At 37.1% G+C, this 25,374-nt stretch overlaps 1 protein-coding gene across 1 annotated transcript; it reads left to right on the top strand.

Annotated features, from left to right (window-relative positions):
• Positions 1-1,322: 1,322 nt before the first annotated feature.
• LOC115633912 (D-beta-hydroxybutyrate dehydrogenase, mitochondrial) lies at positions 1,323-24,782 on the top strand. The gene is made up of 7 exons (XM_030531421.1): positions 1,323-1,557; positions 5,432-5,677; positions 22,683-22,892; positions 22,955-23,108; positions 23,525-23,781; positions 24,103-24,204; positions 24,296-24,782. Exons 1-7 carry the CDS (start codon positions 1,534-1,536, stop codon positions 24,470-24,472), a joined length of 1,170 nt encoding a protein of 389 aa, XP_030387281.1. The 5' UTR covers positions 1,323-1,533; the 3' UTR covers positions 24,473-24,782.
• The last annotated feature ends 592 nt before the right edge of the window (positions 24,783-25,374 follow it).

Below are 25,374 nucleotides of genomic sequence, written 5' to 3'. Positions count from 1 at the left end.
CTACTTGATCTTTGGTATTTTTATAGTAAGTATATGCTTAACATACTTAGTTACCCTTGTCGTAAAAATTTGTCTCGTGTGTGTACAGCCTTTCATGGTTTCATTGCATAAAAAATGAATCAAACAACGGATCAGCTCCTCTTCTTTTTCCCAACTGTTTCTTGCATTAGATAGAACTATAACCTTGTAAGCTTTGTATTGTCCTTTTCCGGTTTTATTAAGGTTTTATCTCGACCTATATTACGTTTTGTATAACTACTGTATCACCAAATATTCTATTCTATTTTACTTCATACAATTTTACAATGACTTTTTATCAAATGTAGAAATGAATTGTTTTGGTAAAATTAGTTATAAGCTTTCCTTTCAATTTTATATTTTTACTTTGATTCAACCTATTGAGTCTGAAATAGATTCTCTGAAATGCGCGTTATGTATGTGTAGCAAGCATTTTTACTTTAGTTATATGAACACATATGCATCTATTCCAATATATTTACATATGTACACACATAGTCATAGTCGCAGGCCAACTTTGCCTTTGGGCTTATTTATTGGATTTTCAACCATTATTCGAGCAATAGTGCGACCCATGCCCATCCGGGAGCACTCCATTGTGAAAATGCAATTTGCAAATGAACAATCATAAAATGTCAACAACAAACACTCAGTATCTTGGCGTATTCTGGCTTTCGCTTTCCATGTACGTACGAGTATGTAAAATGCCGGCTTGGAGGCAATATTCGATTGTGATCTGGCCCAACACTGTTCAATACATATGTGCTACATACATACGTATGTACAAGTATAGTGTATAATATGTGTGGACGGTAGATAAAGAGAACACTCGTACATACTATTTCATGCTCGTTGTGTGCGTCGGCAGGTCGCGGCACAAAATATCCAACAGAAATAATAATAATAATGTTAAATGTTGGCGTCAGCAGCAACGCACGCAAAAATTTAAATAAATTAAAATGCGGCGCATATGGAAACATACACGAGAGCATATACATAGATATTTCTAGTATTTATACATACGGGTGTGCATATACTTTGGATATATTTTTAAAAACTCAAAACGACAAATCTTGGGGCACCGACACACTCACCGATGGCGACGTCGACGTCGACATCGCTGTCAGTATACATATCTATATGAGTGTTGCAGCGACAGCTGCTCGAGAATTTTGAAATACAACAGACGCCGACGTCGTCGTCGACGTCAGCATCACCGTCGGCGCCAACCATGATCGGTTGCAGGCTATGGGCGCCCGAATCAGATCGTTTAGTGCTACGTCGCGTTTCAGAGCGCCCAGGCACAATTGCCAACGTCAGACGCGTTCGGATTTACGAAAACATTTTCAATCAGTATTCATATTTCAAAGCCCCTTTACATAAGCCTAGGCGAAGTGAAAGTGAGTGAGAAAGCCAAAGGCAATTGCAAAACTACAAGTAAAGAAAAAGTCGTGCATTGAGCGCAGCTTTAACTTCCTGACCAATCCAGCATAGCTGTCAGATACAGCACCAGCCATGCAGGTCTTCGATAACAATATGGTAAGTGAAATGTCAGTGCAAGTTATTGCCATTGTTACTCGCTTGTTTACTTTACCAAAGCCAAATTTATTGCGGTTTCGCATGCAAACAAAAGTCCAACTCGAAACCCCGATCTGCGCTTACACTTAGCTGTGGCTGTGCGTATGTTCTTGTGTGCCTAACTGCGTGTGTGTGTGTATGAGTGTGAGTGTTTGTGTTAGGTACACACTTAGCCCAGTTTGCATAACCCAGAAATGCCAATAGACAAATACGCGGGCCAAAATTTGGTTTATTTTTGCCAGGCAACATAGCGTTAACGCCCTTTTTGGCCAACTGCATAAAAGGGTTTGCCCTTTGCATGATTGTCAGTTTGTCGGTTTGTTAACAGACAGGAAACCATGCGGTATGTATGCGCGCCGCCAAATTAATTACAAAAATCTACTTAATGGCTGCGATCCAAGTGGGTCAACGTACAACGTGTGAGCAATTGCCGACGAATGCCGGCATTGCAGGCACACACACAACAGCTCTTCAAAATAACGAACACTTAGTGCTCTTAGACTTCAGTTAACATTCGAAAAATGTGGCTAAAACAGACTGGCTTTTAAAAACTTGATCAAATTTTAAAACGTCTTTGGTTAACATTCGAAACTCGGCTCAAACAGAATGTCCGTGAAGGACTTTTACAAATTATGTCAAATTTCAAAGCGACTTCTCTTAAAATTTGCAAAATGTGAAGTTAGAAACTCGGCTAAAACAGACTGTTAGCAAATAACTTTTACTTTACATAATTTGCAAACTTTATTATAAAAAAAAGTGTTCAAAATATACTTAATTCTTGTAAAAATCACAAACACTTTTCCGTAAGTTGATTGTTTCTCTTCACATGCACCTGAAAATCTGCCTGCTTACCATTTATGTAAACATAATTGTTAGAATGGTGTGTTCCGTTCCGATTGATAAGCGTTTCGATTGCTCCAAATTAATTCGGAAACTATTTAAAGTATGAATAAAATATAGTATGTAATAAAATATATATAGTATATACAGTATGCTGCCTATGCCAATAAATATAAATAACAAAAGGACAACTAAATAAATAAAATAAATTGTACAAATGTTTGGTTTTTAAAACAAGTTTTGAATAAATCCAAAATCTTTACTTTTTTAATTGATTATCTTAAAGTAACTGTTAAATTTAACTCGAGATTCAATTGTATGAAATATTTTCGAATTACTACCCAAATATTGTGCGGATAACTCGATTAAATTAAAGTCTTAAAAGTTTTATTTTAAGCACTCTGCAGCATAGAACTAATCGAATCAATGCACTTCGAGTATACTTTTATGACTTGTACCAAGACTTTCTATCAAATCGCAACAATTCCAAAAATACTTTTCGAACTTTCTTACACATACACACACACACACACACACACACTTGGTACGTTCAGAACAGAGACATAGCTAAAAATATATAAGTCTTTATGTATAGTGCGAATGTATATTCATATATCCGTCTTATTAATAAATGGCCAAATGACAAACAAACAAACAAACCAACTGATTTACCGAAGCATCCACAACTTTTTTTTATGTACTCAGCGATTTTTGGCAGCCAAACAGACAAATCAAGCTAATAAATTGCCTTACATTTGCATTTTGTATTTTTAAATCGGCCATATAGCTAAAAATTCTTTTCTATATACCTACAAGTATTCCGAAATGCTACTTTGGAAACAAGAAAAAATATTTATTAGGGCTTTAAAACCGCTCATTATAATTACTTTTTGTGGGCTGGAAAATCTTACATTCCTGCCTAGGTACTGAGTCGTAAGAAAATGAATAAAAATTAGCCGAGAAACAGAGAATTCGGTGGCAAGGTCAAATAACATGTGTATTGTGTTTGGTGGTATTTGGCGTCAAGTCAAGTATCGAACACTAATACATGTGTCGATTTGTATTTCAATTTGTTTCTGACGAAGGTAAAAATAGCAACAACGCTATCGGCCTTTTACACATTTACATGAATCAAGAGTTTATTTACGAGCAAATAAATCAATTATTTTATTTATGTACATGCCAACATATGATCAATTCACACCGTTTTCCGTTTGTAAATATGGGAGAGAGAGAGATAGTATTTATGTACATATGTGTTCAACATCGATAAACTATGTCAGATCTATAGACCTGTTTATTAAAGTCAAGTGAGAGTGGCACCAAATTGATGGAAACTGACTGATGCCATTTGCAGCTTGACAGATAAAGTTGCATTACTTTTTTACATTTTTCCACTATTATTTATAACCACCTTCTTTCTTGCATATAGCACAAATTCTACCAAAAGTACATTTAAATTTAAAAATAGATTGCAAATTAGTTTGCCAGAGCGAAATAAGTAGCTGAGACAAATAACACAAAATATGGTTTTTTTATTATTTTTAAATAAAAACCGTTCATACATTTTATAAAAACGAGCGCCCATTGTTATTTATAATATTAACTATACAGAATTCTATGGAATTTATCAGGTTTTGAAGCTCTTCAAGTTTAACTTTGGGATACTTTATTTATTTTTTGTTATTTGAGAGAACTCCCCAAAGGTTCTTATGGAAACGCATCCGGCTTGGCCCCTTATTGCTGGAAAAACGTGATGTACGACCCAAAAAACTTTTAGCAATAAAAGAAAACATCTGTCCCAAATTCTTAAAATTTTCCTCAATGGACAATTTCCCACCAGCAAAACGAGAGAATTTTGAAGCTGATTGCTTTAACTAATATATGTATAACGGGAGATATCAAATACACCACCTGAATAATTATATTTAACAAATGCGTGGCGGATTCAATAAAACATAACTTTATTTTAGCGCGCTTAGAATTTATCGTTTTGTAGAACAAACTTAGCCGAAACCACACCAGAGCTGAATAACAATAATTTATACGTCATCATCTATTTTAGAACAGTTAAAATGGTTGGTAAGAAAGTAATAACAAAACTGATGTTTGTTGTATTAAAGAAGAAGATCAGTACTACTATTTAAATATATTTAGCGATGCATTAAAGAAGTCGGAGTTCAGCATTTTGAAACACATTCAATGGGAAATTAAAATCGTTTATGCAACAAAACAATTAAATGGTATTTGAACATTAATAAACACCAACAGATACAGCAATAAAGGACAAGCCAATTTATTTCGAAAGAAACCAGCAATAGCCCATAAACGCCTCAGAAAAAATACAATGCCCCAACATTAAAAACATTTCGAGGTATTTGGTAGGATAAACAAAAATAAACAGCAGGCAGCCGATTAAATAATGTGAAAATAATTTGATTAAACAACATTAATTAACATGAACAATGGAACAGTTGATACATTTGCGCACAGTTAGCATTGAATATGTATTTAAATGTTCATTTCTATACTCTATAACTAAGAGCTACAAGAGTATATTGGGTTTGCGGAAAGTGAAAAAAAATGACTAAAATAAATCAGGCAACACAAAGCATATATATTTTTGGTCAGCACGACAAGACGAGTCGATCTAGCCCTGTCTATCCGTCTGTATGAACCCCTGGATCTCAGAGACTATAAGAGATAGAGACACCAAATGTTGTACACAGATATCTTATCATGTATCCAGTACGAGTTTGTTTTATTTTATGTATGCACCACCCACTCCCACTGCCGATTTTAAAGGTAGCTGTAGCCATAAGTGCAATTCCCACTCAAGCACAGACACAGGTATTTCACAGACAGAGTATTTCAAAGTCTTCAGCTTTTCCACCTGCTTCTTAAATGTCAACGCTGGCTGGGGGCTTTTTCGAATGAGCAAGCATGTGTTAATGAAGCGGAATTAATTTGTAATTTCTGGTTTTTCCATTTTCAGCGCCGTGCCTCGCGTCGCGCGTCACTGAGACGCGGCTCCATTTCGGCACTGCCCCAAAAATCGGCGGAGATACCTTGGGATATATTTGAGCGTCTCTTCATGCCGTTCCTTTTCTGTCAGGCAGCTGCCATTGTCAGCTCGCATCTGCTGCATGCGTTGGACATATCGCACATCTCGACATTTGCCGTATTCGTTTGGTTTGCGCTGTCCACTGTGGGTGCCGTGCTGTTCTACCATTTTGTAAAGGTAAGTTGACAAGTGCATACTTGTAGACCGCAGACAAGAGGGAGACAGGGAAGAGGGAGAGGGACTGCACGCACAGTTGAGTGTCACACATAAGGCGGACAGTCTTGGATATGCCACAAGACCAATGCAGACACTCTAATCCTTTTAGCACAAGCCCGCCTGTGTCATCTGCCTGCCTCTGTGGTCAGAGACGCAAATCAGAGACCGCAGCCAGACCCGGCCAGGCCAAAAGGCAACCTAAGCAGCTGCCAGAGGTTTCAGCTTAACATGCCTGGCAGCATAACTTGCCCATACAACCATACATACATACTACATATTATGCACACACACATACATATATATATATATATATGTGGGCCGTAACAAAAAATTTGCATGTTACAAGTGCCAAACCACAAAGCAACAAAAGGGCAAATACGACCGGCAGTTGGGTTAGGACGGGCTGCCAGCTTTAGACAAAATAGGAGGCAAAACAAATCACTAACACTAAAAATAGCTAAGCCAACTACAACAATAGCCAACTGGTTTAACATGAATGTTATTTTTTCTATTTCTCTTTTTCCGTCCCGTTTTCTTCTGTTGGACAAAAGGCACATTAATACCCTTGGCTCGCTTTCTTTTGATATTTCAAACAAATACACAGTACGAAATGAAAATGAAAATGCAAACAAATAAATAAGTAGCAGAGATAACAGAGCAGCTAAGAATAGAGTGTTGTAGGAAAAGACTGTGGTGAAAGCAATTTTATGTAATGAATATAAATTTGAGCTGAAAATAAGTGCTTGTGCAAATTTTAAAGGCACTCCAACAAAAACGATTCGAGTGCAAGGCAGCCAAATAAGTAGAGAAAGATAACAAAACCTATTTAAGTGGGCAGAAGTGGCACAAGAATAGAAGAATAGCGCTCGTAAAACTCACAATAGAATTAAATAAAAATAAAATAAATTGAAAATATTAAATTATAGTATTTTGGTGAACTTGAAACAATTTCTTAATGAAGGCGTGTCATCAGATTTTTGTACAATATTCAAAACATAATACATGCTCATCATTTCAATTTCAAATCTAATAGCATAGTTTTAGTTTATATTAATATCTGTATAATTCATTTAAATTTCTCTGATTTTGTAACCTTCTGATATTCCGAAATCAGTGCACGATTTGGAAGACTTTCGCATCCTACTATAATTACGTAGTATCGGACAAGGGCCTCATCAAATGAGCTGACATGCATAGTTATCCTTATGATTTACTGAAACAACCAACTAATTTCAGCAGCTCATTAGGTCAGCAAAGATTACAAATAATATTATCAATAAATTGTGGGAGCAGCCAATGCTACTTATCGGTCTCACTCGCCACATTAGGCATATGTATGCACATATGTGTATGTTACATTTTATGGATGGATAGGAGCACATAAATAGAGCTGAGAGCGGCGAGAAAGCAATGCAACTCATTGTATTATTTCCTGTGGTGCCATCTTTTATACTTGTATTGGCAACATAAATTCCACGCATAACGTATGCGCAATATATTGCTCACAGCCTGCTGGAAGCATACTTTCAGGCGTTGCCTAATAAATGTTTATACATACGTATGTATGTACATACTTATAGATGCATAGGACACGTACATATCTATTCAGTTAGCCAAGTGAGTATGTTGTCTTTAGCCAACTAAATATGCGCATTCCTTCCACATGAGTGCTCCACGCTCATCAATTTCTATATAAAGCTTGTGCGTAATCGGCACGCTATTTCTTCATTTGCAACGCTCCATTTGCAGAATTACGTTACACACACACACACACACAAACACACACACACAAGTACATGTAGAAGGATGTGCTCAGGCAAAAACTGCGTGCATCTGCAATTGAGCCTCAATTAGTATGCGCTTTAATTAGTTCAACTGTTGGGTGACATCGCTGACACTTGCCATTTGCTGCCCGGCAATTACGCGTGGCGCGATTTAACAGCTGCCGGTTGATATAAAGGCTATACTCTGGCTCCAATACACTCAAAATAAAAAAACGAATTTATACATGAACGACGAAAAAGTATGCTAGTTTTCACAACATTTAAGTAATATGAAAAAAGTAATTGACATAGAGATGAACTATTCGTAATGGTGTCCTAAACATTTGGTGTTCACTTACTTGTACTTTACCTATAAGTAATCTAAGTAAATTAAAACCTATATCGTTTTCTTGTTTTCTAAAGCTGTTTTAAGTGAAAAGAGATTAGTTGCTTATCGATAATCAATTTTTAATAATATCTCACTATGCTCTAAAGATTTCATGCAGCATAAATTGCTTCCCAAATGCAATTCGTAGTCGTTCTTATTACGAATCCCTAAAATTAAATAAAAACAAATTGGCGGGTTCCGACTTCGCTTTTAATCTGATGTAACTTTATATTATCTCATTAATATTTTTCGAAAACAATTCTATTAGTAGGCTGTTTTACAAACTCATGCCGATTAATCGTTCTACGAATCTCAATATTCTTGTATTTATAAATATATTTTTGTAGGCTTCATAACGCTGTCTATCAGCATTAAGCCGAACCAATCAGATTTGTCTCCTACCTATATTTATGCCTGTCATAGAGAATTTGCATCGAATTGGATATGTGATCATCGTAGATAAATTATAGGCCTAGAAATGCTAGATTACTTAGGATTGTAGAGTGAGGGTTGTCGACCAGCTTAATTAACTAATAATAATAATTAATTAATTAATTAATAATAACAATTTAATCATTTTTGCAAGCAGGCTTTGGCTTACAGCCTACACCATAGTTATTGCACAGAATGCTTCCTATGAAGTCGCTACAACAAATCTTATGTAATAAGCTGGCCAACATTAAGCTTATAATGTTGCAAAGGACTGTACTCTTGGCCATGATAAGACAAACTAAGTACCTTAAGCATTAACCATAGTCAGGGCTGAAATGAAATGTGCAATGATACAAAAAGTAAATACGCCTTAATAAACAGCTCAAGCTAATACAATTACGCAGGCGTCATCTTCATCTTATGTCGTAAATCGACTGGCGCAGGAAGACGGGGTTATTTGAGTTAATCAAATGCGTCAGGACACGTCGGAATGCCATGCACATGACCTTCGCCATTTCTTTAACTTCAAGGCAAGCCACACAAACGCACACACGCACACACGCACACTGGCATACAGACAGACTCCTGCAGATATACACAACGGTAAACTCTACGCACCACGCGGCCATTTTGCAACTTTCTGCCACTCCACACCTCCGCCAGGCATCTTCTCCATGCGCAGCAGCTCACAGTGTTTCTATTTTTAGCCACAAAAAACACTGTTAAGAGCAGAGCGATGTCTGTGGTCGCTTAGTCGGGTTCTAGCTAGCACAGCTGGCTAAGCGGCTTCAGTGCCAAAGGTGACGCCTTCTGAATTCGTCACGCGAAGCCGCCGCGCTTGTCCTTGCCTTTGATTATGTATATACATGCAAAATGACCTTTTGTTTCATTCATTTTTATTTTAATATTTTTGTTTTTGATATCGCAATTTTTTAAAGCGCACTTTCTTCTTCCAATTGAAACACACCTATACTATTCTTCGACTGACGCAACACTGTCGATGCCGCAGAAAAATTATTAAGCCGCAGCTTATCTTGACTCAGTCTTCACAGTCATATTGTTTTTGTGGGGAAATTGAAAGGTAGAAAGTGTGGATTGAATGCTGCGGCTCTCAACCTAACCTCCCAAATGGCATTCACCAATTATTGCTCGTCATTTCATATATTTTATATATGAACTGCAGTATAGTACAGTATACATGAAATCAGGAATTCTAGTAGCTTAGAATATTATTTGCAATTTACATTTCCAAGTGTATACTTTTGGAGTTCGCAAAAAAAACTTCTGATACAACTGAATAAAAATTTAGCTACATTATTATTATGTTTGAAAACTAGCAAATGCATTAAGTAAATCCTAGTTAGTCAACTGTATTGGTTTGGCCTTGCAGAGCATGGGCAGCGACTTTACTTATGGCTATAACTTTCTTCAGAATTGACAAATCATGATGAAACGTAACATACGGACACATAATCACTAACTAGATGTAATTACCAAATTCGAAATTCCAAGAATTAGGGTAAACCACTAATAGCGAAGGAGTGGGGGGTGCATCGAAAAAAAACTCAATCTCGTAATTTCTCGGAGTTACTTGTAGGAGAATCTGGATACCAAGTTGGCTTATTCTAGCTCTTATATTTTCTAAAATCCTTGCGTTCATACAGACAGACGGACAGACAGACGGACATGGCTATATCAACTCGTCTCGTCATCCTTATCAAGATCCTGGGGTCTGCCACGCCTCCTTCTGCCTGCTAGTCATTATAATCAAATTAAAAGTAATAATTTATAACTTTTATGTTAGTAGTGCACTCTAAACTACTTAAACCACATATGACAAATCGTTTTGGGCACTTAGAGTTTATAGTACCAGCCTTAAAGAAATTAACGTAATCACAAGCTAATTGATATTAATTATTATTGATTACTGATTTTACCTGGTGAGTGATGGAATAAAATTTGTGCTTGCATATCAGTTTTAAATTCAAGTTACATACTTAGCTGCGACTGTGTTATTTCTATCCAAAAATACTTAAGCTACAATATATTTACCAATCAGTTAAAATAACCAATTACCAGAGAGAAATCAAATAAAACTTATCAGCCTAAAGTTTTATATTTTCTCAGTTTTGTTTTTAATATATAGAAACAATGAACTTTTAAGCAGTCATTATTAATCGTACAAATTAAAAAATTGTGGTTTCTGAATTCTTTAATCATCAATTTAATCAAATTAAAAGTAATAATTTATAACTTTTATGTTAGTAGTGCACTCTAAACTACTTAAAACACATATGACAAATCGTTTTGGGCACTTAGAGTTTATAGTACCAGCCTTAAAGAAATTAACGTAATCACATGCTAATGGATATTAATAATTATTGATTACTGATTTTACCTGGTGAGTGATGGAATAAAATTTGTGCTTGCCTACCAGTTTTAAATTCAAGTTACATACTTAGCTGCGACTGTGTTATTTCTATCCAAAAATACTTAAGCTACAATATATTTACCAATCAGTTAAAATAACCAATTACCAGAGAGAAATCAAATAAAACTTATCAGCCTAAAGTTTTATATTTTCTCAGTTTTGTTTTTCATGTTTCAGTAAAAAATATAATAAGAGCTCATGAGGTCTATATGTCCATCCTTCCATATCAAATCACTACATCATATAACTGTCTTTGTTTTTTGTTTATTAAGATATTGAACGTAAATTGCAATTTAAGAATCGTGAGTCAATACCTGCTGGTGTTACGAAAAATAAATAGTACGAACAAAATATGCTTTATGTACAAATCACTTTCTAGCTAGAATTTATAAAAACTCGCGCATACTCGTACTATATATTTCATTAAATTTCAATTTTCCATTTGCAAACGCCTCTTCATTGACGTCATCTAAGTTGTTGTCGTCATCGACGTTCTTGTCGTCAGCGAGGATGTCGTTGTCGACGTCATCGTTTTAATCCAATCTTTGTACCTGTTTATATGTATGCCATTCCAATCAATTTCCAATCAAAATTAACACGAATTCAAAACTCAGAATTTTTCCAATATTGCGAAGTATTCGCATTTCTTCCTATCGCCTTTTGTTGGGTGACAACCATTCTCGCCTATTCTCGGCGACTTCAGGTGCTCATCACGTCACGCATTTGGGTTTTATTGCAACCAATGAATGGGATGTCTATCAAGCGGAATTCAAACTCAAATGTATTACAAATTGCCCATAAATATAATGTATGTATAGTATGTATGTAAATGTGCTCAGCTAATTAAAAGCTCGCATACACATACAAGTATACCCACACACACCCAAGTAAGGGCACACGCCCACAAGTGTCAAATGTGAAGCACGTACGGGGCGTAGAATGGAATATGATATTACGGTACGTGCCTGCAAATCAGGTTGCAGCATTTATGACGCTGAAGCTGATCTGATCCACAATGTCATTATTACATGGAGGGTTTTCAGTTCGCTGGCCACAGCCGGGCATGTTGTTGCAGGAGTTTCCGGTGCAGCTGCCGCCATTACAGTTAAACCAGATACGTATAATTAACTGTCGCCTATCCACCCACCAACCCACAGTGTCTGGCAGTTCGTGGAATGGCGCATTACTTACACGCAATGTGTTTAATTTAATAATTTAATTAATGGCTGCGTGTAAACGTTGCTAATGAGACGTCGTCCAACCCATTCCATCCTAGAGCGCGTCGTTGTTGTTTGCGCAAAGCACTTCCATATTCAAAATGCTATTAACGAACGCATTTGCAATGCACTTTCAACTTTGTCACAAAGTTTTATCCCCCCGGAAAAAGCCGTGGTTTGTCGAGCAATCTCGACGGCACTTCTCCACTTTGTTGATTGTTTAATCTGTTTGCACAACTCAACCTCAATACTTGAACATTTATGCATTGTCAAGTAAATAAAACCACATTGGACTATGCATAAAGTTCAATAAAAGGCATTTAATTTAAAACATGCTTGATTTTAAATGTCATGAGAAAACCAAAACAGCTATTCACATTCAATAACTAATTATTATCATTCATTTAGTATGTCCGGTCAATATGTTATGTTAGGTGAAATATTTTTGATATTTTTTTCAATCAATGCCTTCTTTAAATGCAAACGAGCTGCTTGACACTTTCGCAATATTTTTGTGTTTCAATTATTATTTATTTGCAAGCTGCATTCAATTATAATCTAACTACACATTTGAATACATATTTCATTATAGATTCAAATATAGGTAATATAACTTATTAAAAATATGATATTTCTTTGAGTTTGTACGTCATTATTTCATTTTTATTATTTTCGTAATTTAAAAAATGAATTTGTTATGAAATAGTTTAAAGCAGCCTTGTGTCAATTCAATACTTTGTTGCAAACACATTGCAACATTCGTCAGAGTCCTCTATGTGTATATGTGTGTGTACTCGTATGTGCTGTCCTTTGGCTTTTCCAATTTTTATTTTTTCCATTCAGTACCCAGTACCCCAGAGCGCTCAGTTCCTGCCTCTGTTCACTTTGTCGCATTTACAGCTTCATTTCCTTTTCGCTGCTCAACGGCTTCATAAAACTTAAGCCATAGACAAATTTTACGCTGATTTTTGTCGCTTCCGTTGGCGGTTTTTTTTATAAGCCCTCAACTGCCTGCAGCTGCATTGTCAATTAGACAACGCATATGTGTGCGACGCTTGGCTCTTCTGCTCTTGGCTGGAGCTCCTGGCGATAGCAACAATGGTGTTTGGTACAAGGCTACACACAAAGCGTGAGGGTATCACAGCAAAAACATACACACACACACACTCTCTTACACATATGCAAGCACAATGAAATGTCGTTATGTATACGAAGTTTCGTTGTCCCTTTTAGCCGTTTTCCCAGCGCTTCGCTCCTTTCGTTTTTATGTTGTCGCGCGTGGCCTGTTGCTTCCAAACACACTTGCATGCGATGGCCCTGGCGTGGCCGGACCGACAATGGCTCAAATGAAGGACATGCCTCATGTGGCTGTTCCTTTCTGAGAACTGTACGACATTAAAATGCCTCGACAACTTAGTGAGCTGCTTGCCAGTCACCAGTCACCATCCACCATTAACCATTTGCTGTTGCGCATTTTAGTTAAATTGAAAAGCAATTGCATTCTACTATACACATCCAGCAAGAAAGGTCATAGTTGAAAAATAACAAAGCAAGCAAATAAATGATAAACTAGTCGACTAATGAAGTCAACCACATACTACACAGCACAGCCAACCGAACAACCGAACTGTCCACAAGAGCGATTGCAGTGTACATTTGGCATTTGCATCGAATCTCATCGAAGTCACCTCTGCGGTCAAATTAGGCCTGCATTTTGTCATTTTCGTCATACGGTTCGAGTCGGCCGTGACCCTTCATTAGCAAAGTAGTTAGTAGGATCGAATACGGATTTGATGCTTACGACATCATCCATTTAAGTTGATATTAAATCTGCAAAACGTTTCTTTTTTGCCTTCATCACAATAAGTATGGATTATATGTAGGAATTAATCCTATAAATAAGACAAACTTAAAGCAAACCAAATTTTATATTCCCACATTCTTATTTTCGAGCTATTGCTCAGTTGGCATGCGTGCATGTACGTGTTGGAAAAGATAATTGCACACTCTGCTTTTATATACTTGTTTATACACAATTAATACAAGTACAAGTACATATGTATATTCAACACACAGGGAAACAATCCAACAGATTACTTATAGAGGCTTATGCCATATAACTAGTGACTAAGCTGCCATTCATAATCCAAAGAAGGTAAATTATTTAACGGCTAATGATTTGTAATAGAACTTATGCAGACTTATCGGCCATTAGTGGATTATTTTGTGGCTTTCGGAGATATTATCTTGTGGAACAAACATCAGCGATGCACAGTGAGACCAAGCAAGCATGGAATAACACAGCGGTCAGAATATTGCTAAGAACGTAGTTTAAAGATACCAATTTTGGCACAATAGAGCGAACCTTGCGTTGAGTATTCCTCCGCCGACGATAGTCAACTCCATGTAAAACTGGAGGTCGTTACCCCGGGAGATCAACATAGAGCTATATTTAGAAACATAAGTAAATTTGGATATGCATTTTACTGTTGAATCTATTTATGTAGCCTTTACTCGCTCAATTCCTGAACTATAAATAGTGCATATTTATAAAATTGTTGAGCCTTTATCAACCGCATGCATAAATACACAGAGGAGTAATTAATATTCGGTTAGACCTTTAAATTTGAATAACGAGAAACGTCTGGAACGCCTTTTGCTCTGCATGTTCCAATAAAAACAATCTAAACTGAGCCCGGCAAATGTAATCATAATTTAAATATAGATAAATTGTCATAAACGAACACAAGCAGATACATGCCACACGCAAATTATTGTAGGCCGACACGCGTATTCAGCAACAATAAAGCACAAAAGCAGCAGGCGAAAAATGAATATTAATCCTTTGTTTATACACATACAAAAATGAAGGCTTACACACACACACATATATAAATATATACAAATATATATAAATATATATATACATATGTATATACATGGCACAAAGTCAAAGCTTTGCGTGCCATCTGCCTGGGGAGTCACAAAGCAAACTGCAAATTAGCCTTGGCGCGTACAATGTGGCGTATGCGCAATTTGAAAAGCCTTTAATGCGAGCTGACGTTGTCGCTTGTGTATGTGAATGGCGTGAAGTTGTGAAAGGCAAGGCTCGGCACGGCAAGTACTTGAACATGTGTGTGTGTGTGTGTGTGTGTGTGTGTGTCTGCGCGTGTGTGTATACCAAAGGAGAACACGAAAATGGTTTTTAACTTTCCGGTTAATTAATTTATTATAACCCAAAACGTTCAATGACTTTTGCTTGCTGGATTCTTATTTCTAAGTTATTGTTGTGTTTGGTTTGTTTGTCCCCATTTAATGTCGATTTGAGAGTGGACATAGTTGCGGCCTCTTTATAGTAATTTGTCTAGGTATGTGTATGTAGGCACATTTTGTGTGTGTGTGTGTGTGGCTTCATTTATTTTTGTTTCATTGCTATTTTTGGCTACTGATTTAATATGCGCGCATGCACGTGCGTGCTTTCATTACGCCTTCCTTCATATACATTTGCGCTTCCTTTCTGTCACATTTCATCGAGTTATTCATAAGGGGACTCACGCACTCACACACACACACACACAAACACATACGAAAATAACGGAGCAACTGATAATTTGTATGCGCCATTAGTCACTTGGACAAAACGGTAGATTTTCCGAGAGCACCCCATTGTAAATGAGTTCTGAAGCATTGCTTATAGTGGCAAAGAGCACAAATAGAATAACAACAGATTTTCTGAAGGCAAGCTGAAGGCAGAATTGAATATCAATAAATACTTGTATATATAATAAATATCAATAAATCGAATAAATAATGTTGTTAATTAATATTTTTTATTATTAATACTTAACTTATTACTTATTCTGTGCATCCCATGGGGTAAATAAAAATTTCCAAAAGAGCTGCAGTCTGTATTTGTTTTAGTTTACGAGACGTTCCTGCTTTGATATTATTATAAAGACATTACTACAACTTTGTAGCCTCATAGCCGAATTCTATAAAAGTTAATTTAATGTTCCCTGTTCCCCTTCTGTACCTCTTGTACATATATTTGCTTGTTTACAGAGATATGTCCCAATATTGATGTCATTATTTTTGATTGAATTTATAAAACTTTGTTAAACTAATTGCAATGCTATGTTTATGTGCAGTTGCAAAAGCATAAATGGAAGTATATGTGTGTTTATTTAATTAGTTATTTTATGTGTGTTATGTGGCTATTAAAGGCAATAAAGGAGCAGGATTTTATTTAAGACATTTTGGCCAATTTATTTGCATAATATGTGCGTTGGCCAAAAGCATATATTTATAGCCCATCTCAGCCTACTATGAGCCGCATTCAAATGGTGCGTTGTGTGCCATGTCAGCTGATAGCAATTTTTCTTACCTCCCCGATTAAAATCACAAATAACAACAAAACAAACGCCACTTGCCACAACGGCTCAATGTGCGAGTTAAACAGTGGGGGGGGGGGGGGGAGGGGGTTGGCAGCAGTAAAAAGTTGGCCAGTGCAGGTGGTACGTGCATTGCCTGCTAAGCTGATGGGCCATCTGCAACTGAAACCATAACACGTCGTTCTTGTGAGCACGGCAGGGTGCGGTTGCCCGCTGACTTTTTCGCACCGACTCTTCATTCACGTCCTGCGCTGAAAATAGCCGAGTTGCATGCACGAAAATAGAAGCAGTGCAGCACGTCAATCACCTGAGCCTGCGCCTGCGGTAAAACATTTAGCGAAGCTGTTACCTCAAAGCTCGCACACTTGGAACGCAGGCGGAACCATTGGCCCACGGAAATGTGCTGGGGAAGGAAATGAATAAGTCAATGAAGGTGCAGCCGTAGTGCAACAGCAACAGAAACAACTTCTTACTGTTATATTTAAATGCATCCTTTATTGCATTTTAATTGCACGCAGCTAACGGCAAACACGACGACAAGATTTATGCGCCCAACCAGTGCCACCTGAAACGCTAAACCTGCTCTCGAGCAGCAGTTGCTATCTGCTGGCGGTGCACTATGCACTCATTTAACCAAAATTGATAAATGTGCGCCGAGCACGCCAAAGTTTTGCTACGGAGACTGGGACTTTCACTGGGGGGAGGGCATGTTGCAGTTGGCGTCAGCTCATTAAGTTTTGCTTGCGCGCATACGCGGCGTATACGCAATGCTTTACAGCCACACACAGTGAAGTTAAACTAAGTACAATTGTTTTCTAAAAGTCTATTTTTTTGGAGAATCAAAATCAAGTACATCCTTGAACTAGCACATCATTACTTAAAAGTGAATGATTAATCGAATTTATTATCGAAAAAGACAAGGAAAAAAATGGATAAAATCGATGCAGTCAACATCGATTATTTTGCAGCCCCGATATTTCCTTAGAGTTATGAAATATAAGCGTAGCTCCAGGAACTCTCGATTCATGAAAATTCTATTTAAGAAGCCAGTTCTTTTGAAATTCAGAAGTTGTAAACTGTGAAGAGCTTACAAATTTAAAATGCTCGCTTAATGGTGAGCGAATAATCATATTCTCTCTTAAGTCTAGTAAACAAAAGGTATAGAATTTAAACTTTTTTTCATAAATGAATAGATAAGTAGATGTTTTTATAGTTTTAGCTGCTTAAGCATTGTCACAAGCAAATTGATAAGGTGTTCTTGATAATTTGTAAATAAAACTGATACTCATACATTTATAATTATCTACTAAGAAATGCGTTTATGTGTAGACAGCTTATAGTTCTCTCTTTACTCTGCAGGTGGTAATCGGCAAAAAAGTAGATCTAGAGATAGAGAAAATCTTGAAAAGTATTATTCATTTGCTTTTAAGCAACAATCACAAAATATAAAATCACTTAAAAAACAAATTTTTTTTGGTATACTTAAATGCATTTTGTAAGACCTCTTCCATCTATTTTAATCATTTCCAATAAACTAAGCCCTCAACATGTCACTTTTGCGTTTTTTTTTTATTACTGTGCAAATTATTACTACCATTATTTTTTCATTTTCTTAATCATTTCTTCATCTGTGGTTTTGATATTTGAGCAATCATTGGTTTCTGTGGAGTTTGTAATATAAATCATTTTTCGAAATGCCGTCTGGCTACTTTTTAGGGGCTCTACTGTAACCACTAATACATTATGATACTTGCATAGAGAGTTGCAGGTCTAACGTGTGGTAAACGCATGAACTAGAACAAGTTAGAAACACATCCCGCAACTGCCGAGTTTCTAATGAAATCAACTTGGACCAGCTCAGTGGGCGTGATGTGGAAAAACAAGAGGGGTGGTGGATGTGGATGGAAGCGGGCAGTAGACGGTAGTTGATAGAAATAATTTGAGACGCATATGACTATCGCATGCGTGTACTCGTTTTGTGTTTTGTGTGTAAAATGTAAACAATAATGTCATTGTCGTCATTACTGTCAAAATAAGAATAAGACCTTTGAGACAATGTGGGCGCACCTATCGAGCATGCCAGCTCGTGCTATATAAATGAAGCTAACCAGAATAAATGGTAGAATAGGTCACAGTGTGAGTTTGACAGAATGTCTTGCCACATTTAAATTATGGTTTTGATGCTGGTTTCCTTTCATGGTTTCATCTACGCATCATTGCTGTTCATTGACGACAATAGGAAGCTAAGAAAGATTGCTTTTAAAAAGTACTCGCAGCATATGCCCGTACCTATAAGGTGGGGTAGAGCAGTTATGCCTTCAAAGTATATTTTAATAATAAAATACTTATGTTTCCCACTTTTTTGTCTACTCTTCTAGCCACAATTTTAATATTTAAAATAATGATTATTTGCATATCATATTTTATAGAACATTTTTATCAGAAAGTAATTTTTAAAGCTTAGATCAATACTGATATTAAAAGGGAGGGATAACTGATCGGAAACACTTGACACATTCTTAACGACCGTATATACATATACAGGACTTAACATTTATACTTATACCACACAACTGTTGGGACTTCTAGTCAATGTTTGTCTTTATTTTACAATTGATTAACTATTAAAAATAAGAAAATGTAATAATATTTCTAGTATATTTAAATCAACTACCAAAAATTTCAAATTAAAATTGAACAAAATATCGAAATGTATTATAAAATATAATTTATTCAACATTTAAAACTTAGTTATTTAAAGTGGGCGCATATTAAAATTAAATATGGGTTAACATTACATTGAGTATGACCCACTTTCATGATGAAGATGTATACTCTGTTTTAAATGTGTAATTGAATATGTGTTTAGTAAAGTTTTCATAGTTTATATTTGATTTAAATACGGAAAATGAGAACATTGAACTGAATATGAAAATATTGATTGTTCTTATGCAATTTTTTGTTCATAATATACAAAGGAATAGTAAAAAGGCAATACTAGATGAGGTAGGATTAAAACTATTACCTCAGCTGAATTATTTCAGCTGGAAATCAAAAGTCTATTGATTGAGAATGACTCAATTCCGAATGAATAACTCAAGTAAGGCTTTTTTTTTTTTGCTGCCCAGCCATACAATTATGATGAGCACATAACAAATTTCAAACAACATTTTCAATTTAAACTTGACTTCCACAGACAGGGTTCGCATTTTGCATTTCTAACTGGTGTAGTTTTTGTGCTTGGCCGACATTCTTAATCTAAAGTTGCCACACGCTGGAGGCTGCAGAATGTAATATTAAAACTTTTCTAACAACTGTTGCTGCTCATCTGTGTTTTACTCGAAGCTTCCTATCTATAGTATTTTGTAGCCTCTGCCCATTGCCATTTAATTGACTCTAAGCATTTTGTTCGGTTTTTCTGCATTTAATTGCAAAATTCCCGTTAACTTAGCAACGCTTTTTCCCTTCTGCGTGCAATTTCTTTTTGAAACTTTAAAGTAATTTCTGCAAAACCACAATAAATTCCGGAGTTACAAAAAGCGTAAACATCGTGACACGTAGTAATGCTCAGAGGGAAAAACTACAGTTGGACCAATAGCTGGAGCAAGAAAAACAGCAGCGAGCAAAAGTTGAAGCAAGTTTATGGCAGAGTATGGAGCGCAAAATAAGTAAAGTCGCATAAAGCTAAGAAGAGTAAAAAATAATAAAAGAAAGAAAAAGGGACGAACAAAATAACTTGTATTTAGTGCATGGCTAAAACAACAAAAACCAGCTGAGACGCTGGGATGGGAGAAATAGCGCTTCTACTTGCCTGTGACAGTTTCTGTGGTCTGTGTCCTGTGTCCTGTGTCCTGGGGATCTGAAATCTGTGGCTTGTGGTCTGTGGTCTGCCGTTGCCGGCAAAAGCTCACGGCATATTTATATTTTATTATTAACGCACACGCTAACTGATTTGATAAGCCAAACACTTATGGCAACAATAAAATGCCAGCCCGTCTTAATGGGTGTCAACAAGACAGTCAATAATAACAGACACACACACACACACACACTCTAGCACACTTACATCCACACACACCCACACACAAAACGTTGAGTTTTTAGCAATTTTACGAGCGTACTTTATAACAGTTTAATGGCGTGAACAATGAAGTTCGACTAACCGCCAGAGCCGACAAAATCGTCAGGCTCAGACCCGACACATTGACGCACTAGCTGACACTTGAACTCTTGCTAATACTTTGGCCAGAGAAGTGCTTCCGATGGCTGTCTGTCTATATTGGTTAATGGCATGATGAATTATGACTACTGCCATTCACAAGTGACTTCACTTGGCCAAGAACTATAAAGATGCAGTCGCACGCACACATTTTTTGCACGGCAAATGATTGCCTAATTTTCCGATCTGCTGCCAAGTTCCGCTCGTGTTCGTGCCATTGTTTAGACAAATGCACGTTGTAGTGCCGCTGTAAACACCGCAACAGTAACTCCCCGCGCCCACACTTGGTCCACTACTAAGTAGCGTCGTATGCTACTAACCTAGTCTCATGTGACTCTCGCCTTCAAGTATATATATAGTATACATGTAGGTACGAAGATGCACCCAATTTGAGAGTTATTCTCATCATAAGCGACTTGCACAGAGCAGCATGGCTTAAACACATATTTATATACTCGTACATATAGTATAAACAATTTTATATTTTGGCTTTTCAAAATATTAATTCGCTATTTTAGTTGAGAAACCAAAAAGGTCAATGCTGATGTGCTTGGACGGACGGTGAGATAGATCTTGGGCATCGATGTGTTACATAAGCAAAAGAAGAAATATAACAAAACCACTACTGCATTACTAAAATGAAATAGTTGGGCTTATAACTTATATTAACCTATTACACAAAATTGTATATAAAATTTCAAATGTAAATGGAAGCTCGGCCTTTTTAAAAATACAGATATTCATCCAGACAGACGGACTGATGAACAGACGGATAAATAGATAAAAATAAATGCATTCTTAAATTGTTGTTTTGTGTCTCAAAACAAAACATATGAACAATTTATTTATAGTCGCCAATTGTCTTATTTGTCTGCAAAATATTTACCCATTTTATCTGAGATTAAAACATATGGATAAATAAAATATTTGCGTAACATTCTGTTTTAATTATTAATACGGTTATGCAAGAGTTAAAGAAGAAAATATATATTTGTATCACCGAGCTACGAATACTGTAAGCAAAGATTTTGTTTTGGCCAGCCCAATAATCAAAACATACCTTAAAATTGTTAGGCAACTCTTCATTTTAATAGCCTTGCGCATTCAATAAAATTTAATTTGACAATTAAACAACAAACGGATATTCATATCTAGGCCGACGTGTACGAGTAGTGTTGTGCTGAAATGTAGGGTCTGATACGCCTGTTTTTATATTCATACTCTATCGGTATATAGCAAACAAATGTTTTTTTTTATTGCAGCAAATGTTATGTAACGTTTAGCCAACTTTATGCAATTTATTTTCTATAGCTTGATGGTATAAACATGTATACAATAGCAAGGCCGTTAACATAAATGCAAATTAAATGTATCCATTTCAAGTGTTTGAAAACATGTTACAATAGTTTCCAAGTAATTATAACATTATTAACTTAAGTGGTAACTGGTGTAACTTACATTCATTGGAAATGAAAACACTTTAATCAGACATTTTGTATAATTCAAGCAGGCCCATTGGGCGTGCAAGCCCACCTGAGCGATTCTCCTACGCATGTCGTCAAAAGTAGTCTCAAGCTTAATTAACCTTCTCTATATCTTTAATTGCCGCCCCCGACTGTGTCAAAACATGTGGCTCGGAGCCAAACAGATGCATGTCAAAAGGTCAACAAACACTTTATGCTAAGCCCGCAAAAGTATGCTACAGAAAAATGCAAGCCGTCTATACACAGCACTAATTGCACACATACTGATTGACATAGCTCCGATTGGTGCCTAATTGGTAGTAAAATGATGTGAAATGCATTTAACGACGTCTTCACAATTGCAACCTCAAAAACTCGTGCTAAGTAACTGAAAAAAAAAAGTTGAATAAACCTCTTGGGGCCTGGGGTAGCTCAACCAGCTAACTGGAATCGCACAATGTGAGTTCGTTCCTGAGTAAATTGCTCGGTTCGAATGACGGCGCTACCATCATCGCATCAAAAAGCATGATCCTTAAATTATTTCCAGTCTTAAAATTCAGTAGGAGTGGTCTCATATAAAAAAGTGCCAAACTGCCTTGTTATAGCCAAGTCTGCAGGCCGATTCGCAACATAATTAACCTCTTTGTGTATTTTCTTCATAGGTTTCCGCATCGGGTAAAGGTGTTTTAATTACCGGCTGTGAGTCCCCCATTGCCTGGTATTTGGCGAAGAAACTGGATGATCTCGGCTTCACCGTCTACGCGGGCTTCAACACGCCCATTGATGATACGAACGATGAGGCAAAAATTCTGAAGGAAGAGACCTCGGGTCGCATGAAGCTTTTGCATCTGGATGTGACATCGGAAAAAACGGTAAAATGCTGGGAAATTAGGAGCCTTAAAAGCTTTATCAAATATTTCCACCCAATCGATAGCTTTTGGAAGCGGTGCGATACGTCACTCAGCACTTGCCGCATGGCGCCGAAGGCTTGTGGGCTTTGGTGCACTGTGCTCACTGGATAGCTTTGGGAGAACTGGAGTGGATTCCATTCGCAGTGTTGCGCAAAAGCTTGGACTTGAATCTATTGGGTAAGTGGGGGCGCCAGTGTGCAAAAGCATTCAAGGCAATGACAGATTTAATTCAAAAGAGAAGCCAATGAAAAAATAAAATTGTAGGCTTGTACGTAACAATTTCGAAGCATGTAATATTTAAATATTATTTCAGCAAAAGATTTTATCTACTTTTTCCTAATAATTATCAACAGTAATTGTTAAATAATTCAAATTGCACTTACGGTTGTCTTAACTCTGAGCTACACCCTCTTTAATATATGTTTTTATAAACTTTACTCAATGCCTTCGAGCACTGGAATTTACTCAATTACCTTTTGCCTATTAATGTACTCTATTTCTATTTTAAGAAATAATTTTTTACTCTATGTCTATTTTAAGAATTGATTTTTGGTGATTAAATATACAATTTAATGCGACTTCCGGTTTTGCAGGCTCGGCACGATTGACGCAAATCTTCCTGCCATTGGTGCGTCGCGCTCACGGACGCGTTGTGTTCCTCACCTCCGGCCTGAGTCGGGTACCCTCTCCGGTGCGTGGCATTCAGTGTGCCACACAGGCAGCCGTTGACAGCTTTGCCGCCTGTCTGCGTCAGGAAATGCGCACCAGGGGTGTCGATGTATCCGTGGTGGCTGCTGGAGAATTTGCGCCCGGCAACGGCTGGCTGAACGAGACGGAGCTGCGAGAGCAGGTGAGTCCCGGCGGGGAAGCACACGGTTGTGGTAGCATAAGTTGCAGCCGATTCCTTGGCTGACCAAAGCCGCATGGGCTGCAGCTGTCGCCCAAGTAACCACAACATTTTATGAGGCAGGCCATTTCGTGCTTAATGGCAAGGACATGCCAGGCCGTGGCACAGTTTGGCTTGCTTTAGTTTTTACGATAATGTGCCGTAGGTGGCAGCGGCGGCATTGAAGTTAAAATAGTTGCAACTTATACTGCCAGCTGCATGCAGACTCATTAAAATTTCACAGATAGAAATTATATGCTTCAACTATTTCCCCTTCATTCCCAGGCCAAACAGATGTGGAACCAACTATCCTCGGAACAAAAGAAAACCTATGGCGAAGACTACTACGAGGCGGCCATGACATCTGTGGAGAAGTACTCGAGACAGGTAAGCGAATAAATCATCCTATTATTCAGTATTCAAATATGCATGCATGTACATTTATTTTCTTTTAATTCGCTTCCATTTTTTTTTACAGGCTGCCGATATTCAGCCCACGCTTCGCGTGCTCATCGATGCTGTGACTAGGACCTTCCCCATGGCCCGCTACACACCCGTAACCGCCACAGAGAAGATGCAAATCTTTTTGGCCGAACACTTGCCACCCTCTCTGTACGAATCTCTGTATGGCGAGCAGAAGAAATTCGTGGTATAAGGCTCGAAAATCCGTCGTTGGACCCACCTTCTAATACAAGCGCCACGCAAACACTCTATATATATGTTATGCATAAATTATTTTCTCTTTTTGTATTTAAATTCATTTTTCCCGCCATCTTCTGTTGAGTCTATCCGTGGAAAGCGCATTTAAATGAAGCAGAACGTGGCCAATGAGCATTTAGCGTGTTTTTCTTTTTCGAAACGCAAAGCATATGCATAACTTGTTTTCAGTTTCTAGTGTTTAGCGCGAATTGTAATATTTTTAAACGATAAATAAAGCCAACGGTCAAATGAAATAAAACCAACAACTGTGTTTTAAAATATTTTCTTTATCAGTTTAACAAAAAGAAAGTTGGTGACGTCCTCGATGAGCAGGCTGCTCAATACATGGGGCGTCTACGAAACGGCGCAGAAAAGGATAAGCTACAGTGAGAAGAAGTATTTCTTCGTTGTAAATTCTGAACGCACAAATATATATACAGTATATAAATATAAATTCTCATTTGGTGTGCTACATATGTACGTACATTATCGCCAAACTAGGTTCAACGAAATTGAAACAAAGACTAAATCGACGGTTTTGAGGTTGTACTTTTGTAGTCTCAAAAATAGTAGGAGACTTGTAAGTTGTTGTCGTGGTTACGCCATAGGTTCATGGGTACATTCGATCCTTGCGTTGCCTAATGACAGCTTAGTCACATTGTCATCAACTAGCAGTTCGTATATTCTCTTTTAAGTGATAGCCTTATTCCAAAGAAACTCACACAACAATATAATAGTCGCCGAGCAACACAACACGACCACTTCTCAATTGACAGAGCAGACCAGCAGAGCTAGATTTGCACTCAACGGCATTGGCTTTTATACTGCTACTTCACCCTCCTAGTCTTAGGTAATCGA

This window comes from Scaptodrosophila lebanonensis, unplaced genomic scaffold, assembly GCF_003285725.1.
Source record: "Scaptodrosophila lebanonensis strain 11010-0011.00,11010-0021.00 unplaced genomic scaffold, SlebRS2 tig00000001-arrow-pilon, whole genome shotgun sequence".
Taxonomy (NCBI): domain Eukaryota; kingdom Metazoa; phylum Arthropoda; class Insecta; order Diptera; family Drosophilidae; genus Scaptodrosophila; species Scaptodrosophila lebanonensis.
Note: the sequence above shows the minus strand (reverse complement) of the source record. Positions and strands in the feature narration are given on the sequence as shown.

Bases quoted from the DNA above. Each gene is read 5' to 3' on its own strand.
- LOC115633912 (XM_030531421.1), top strand. From the start codon at position 1,534: ATGCAGGTCTTCGATAACAATATG. The intron at 5,678-22,682 runs GTAAGTTGACAA...TTTTCTTCATAG, and splicing joins TGTTCTACCATTTTGTAAAG to GTTTCCGCATCGGGTAAAGG. The intron at 22,893-22,954 runs GTAAAATGCTGG...CCCAATCGATAG, and splicing joins ATGTGACATCGGAAAAAACG to CTTTTGGAAGCGGTGCGATA.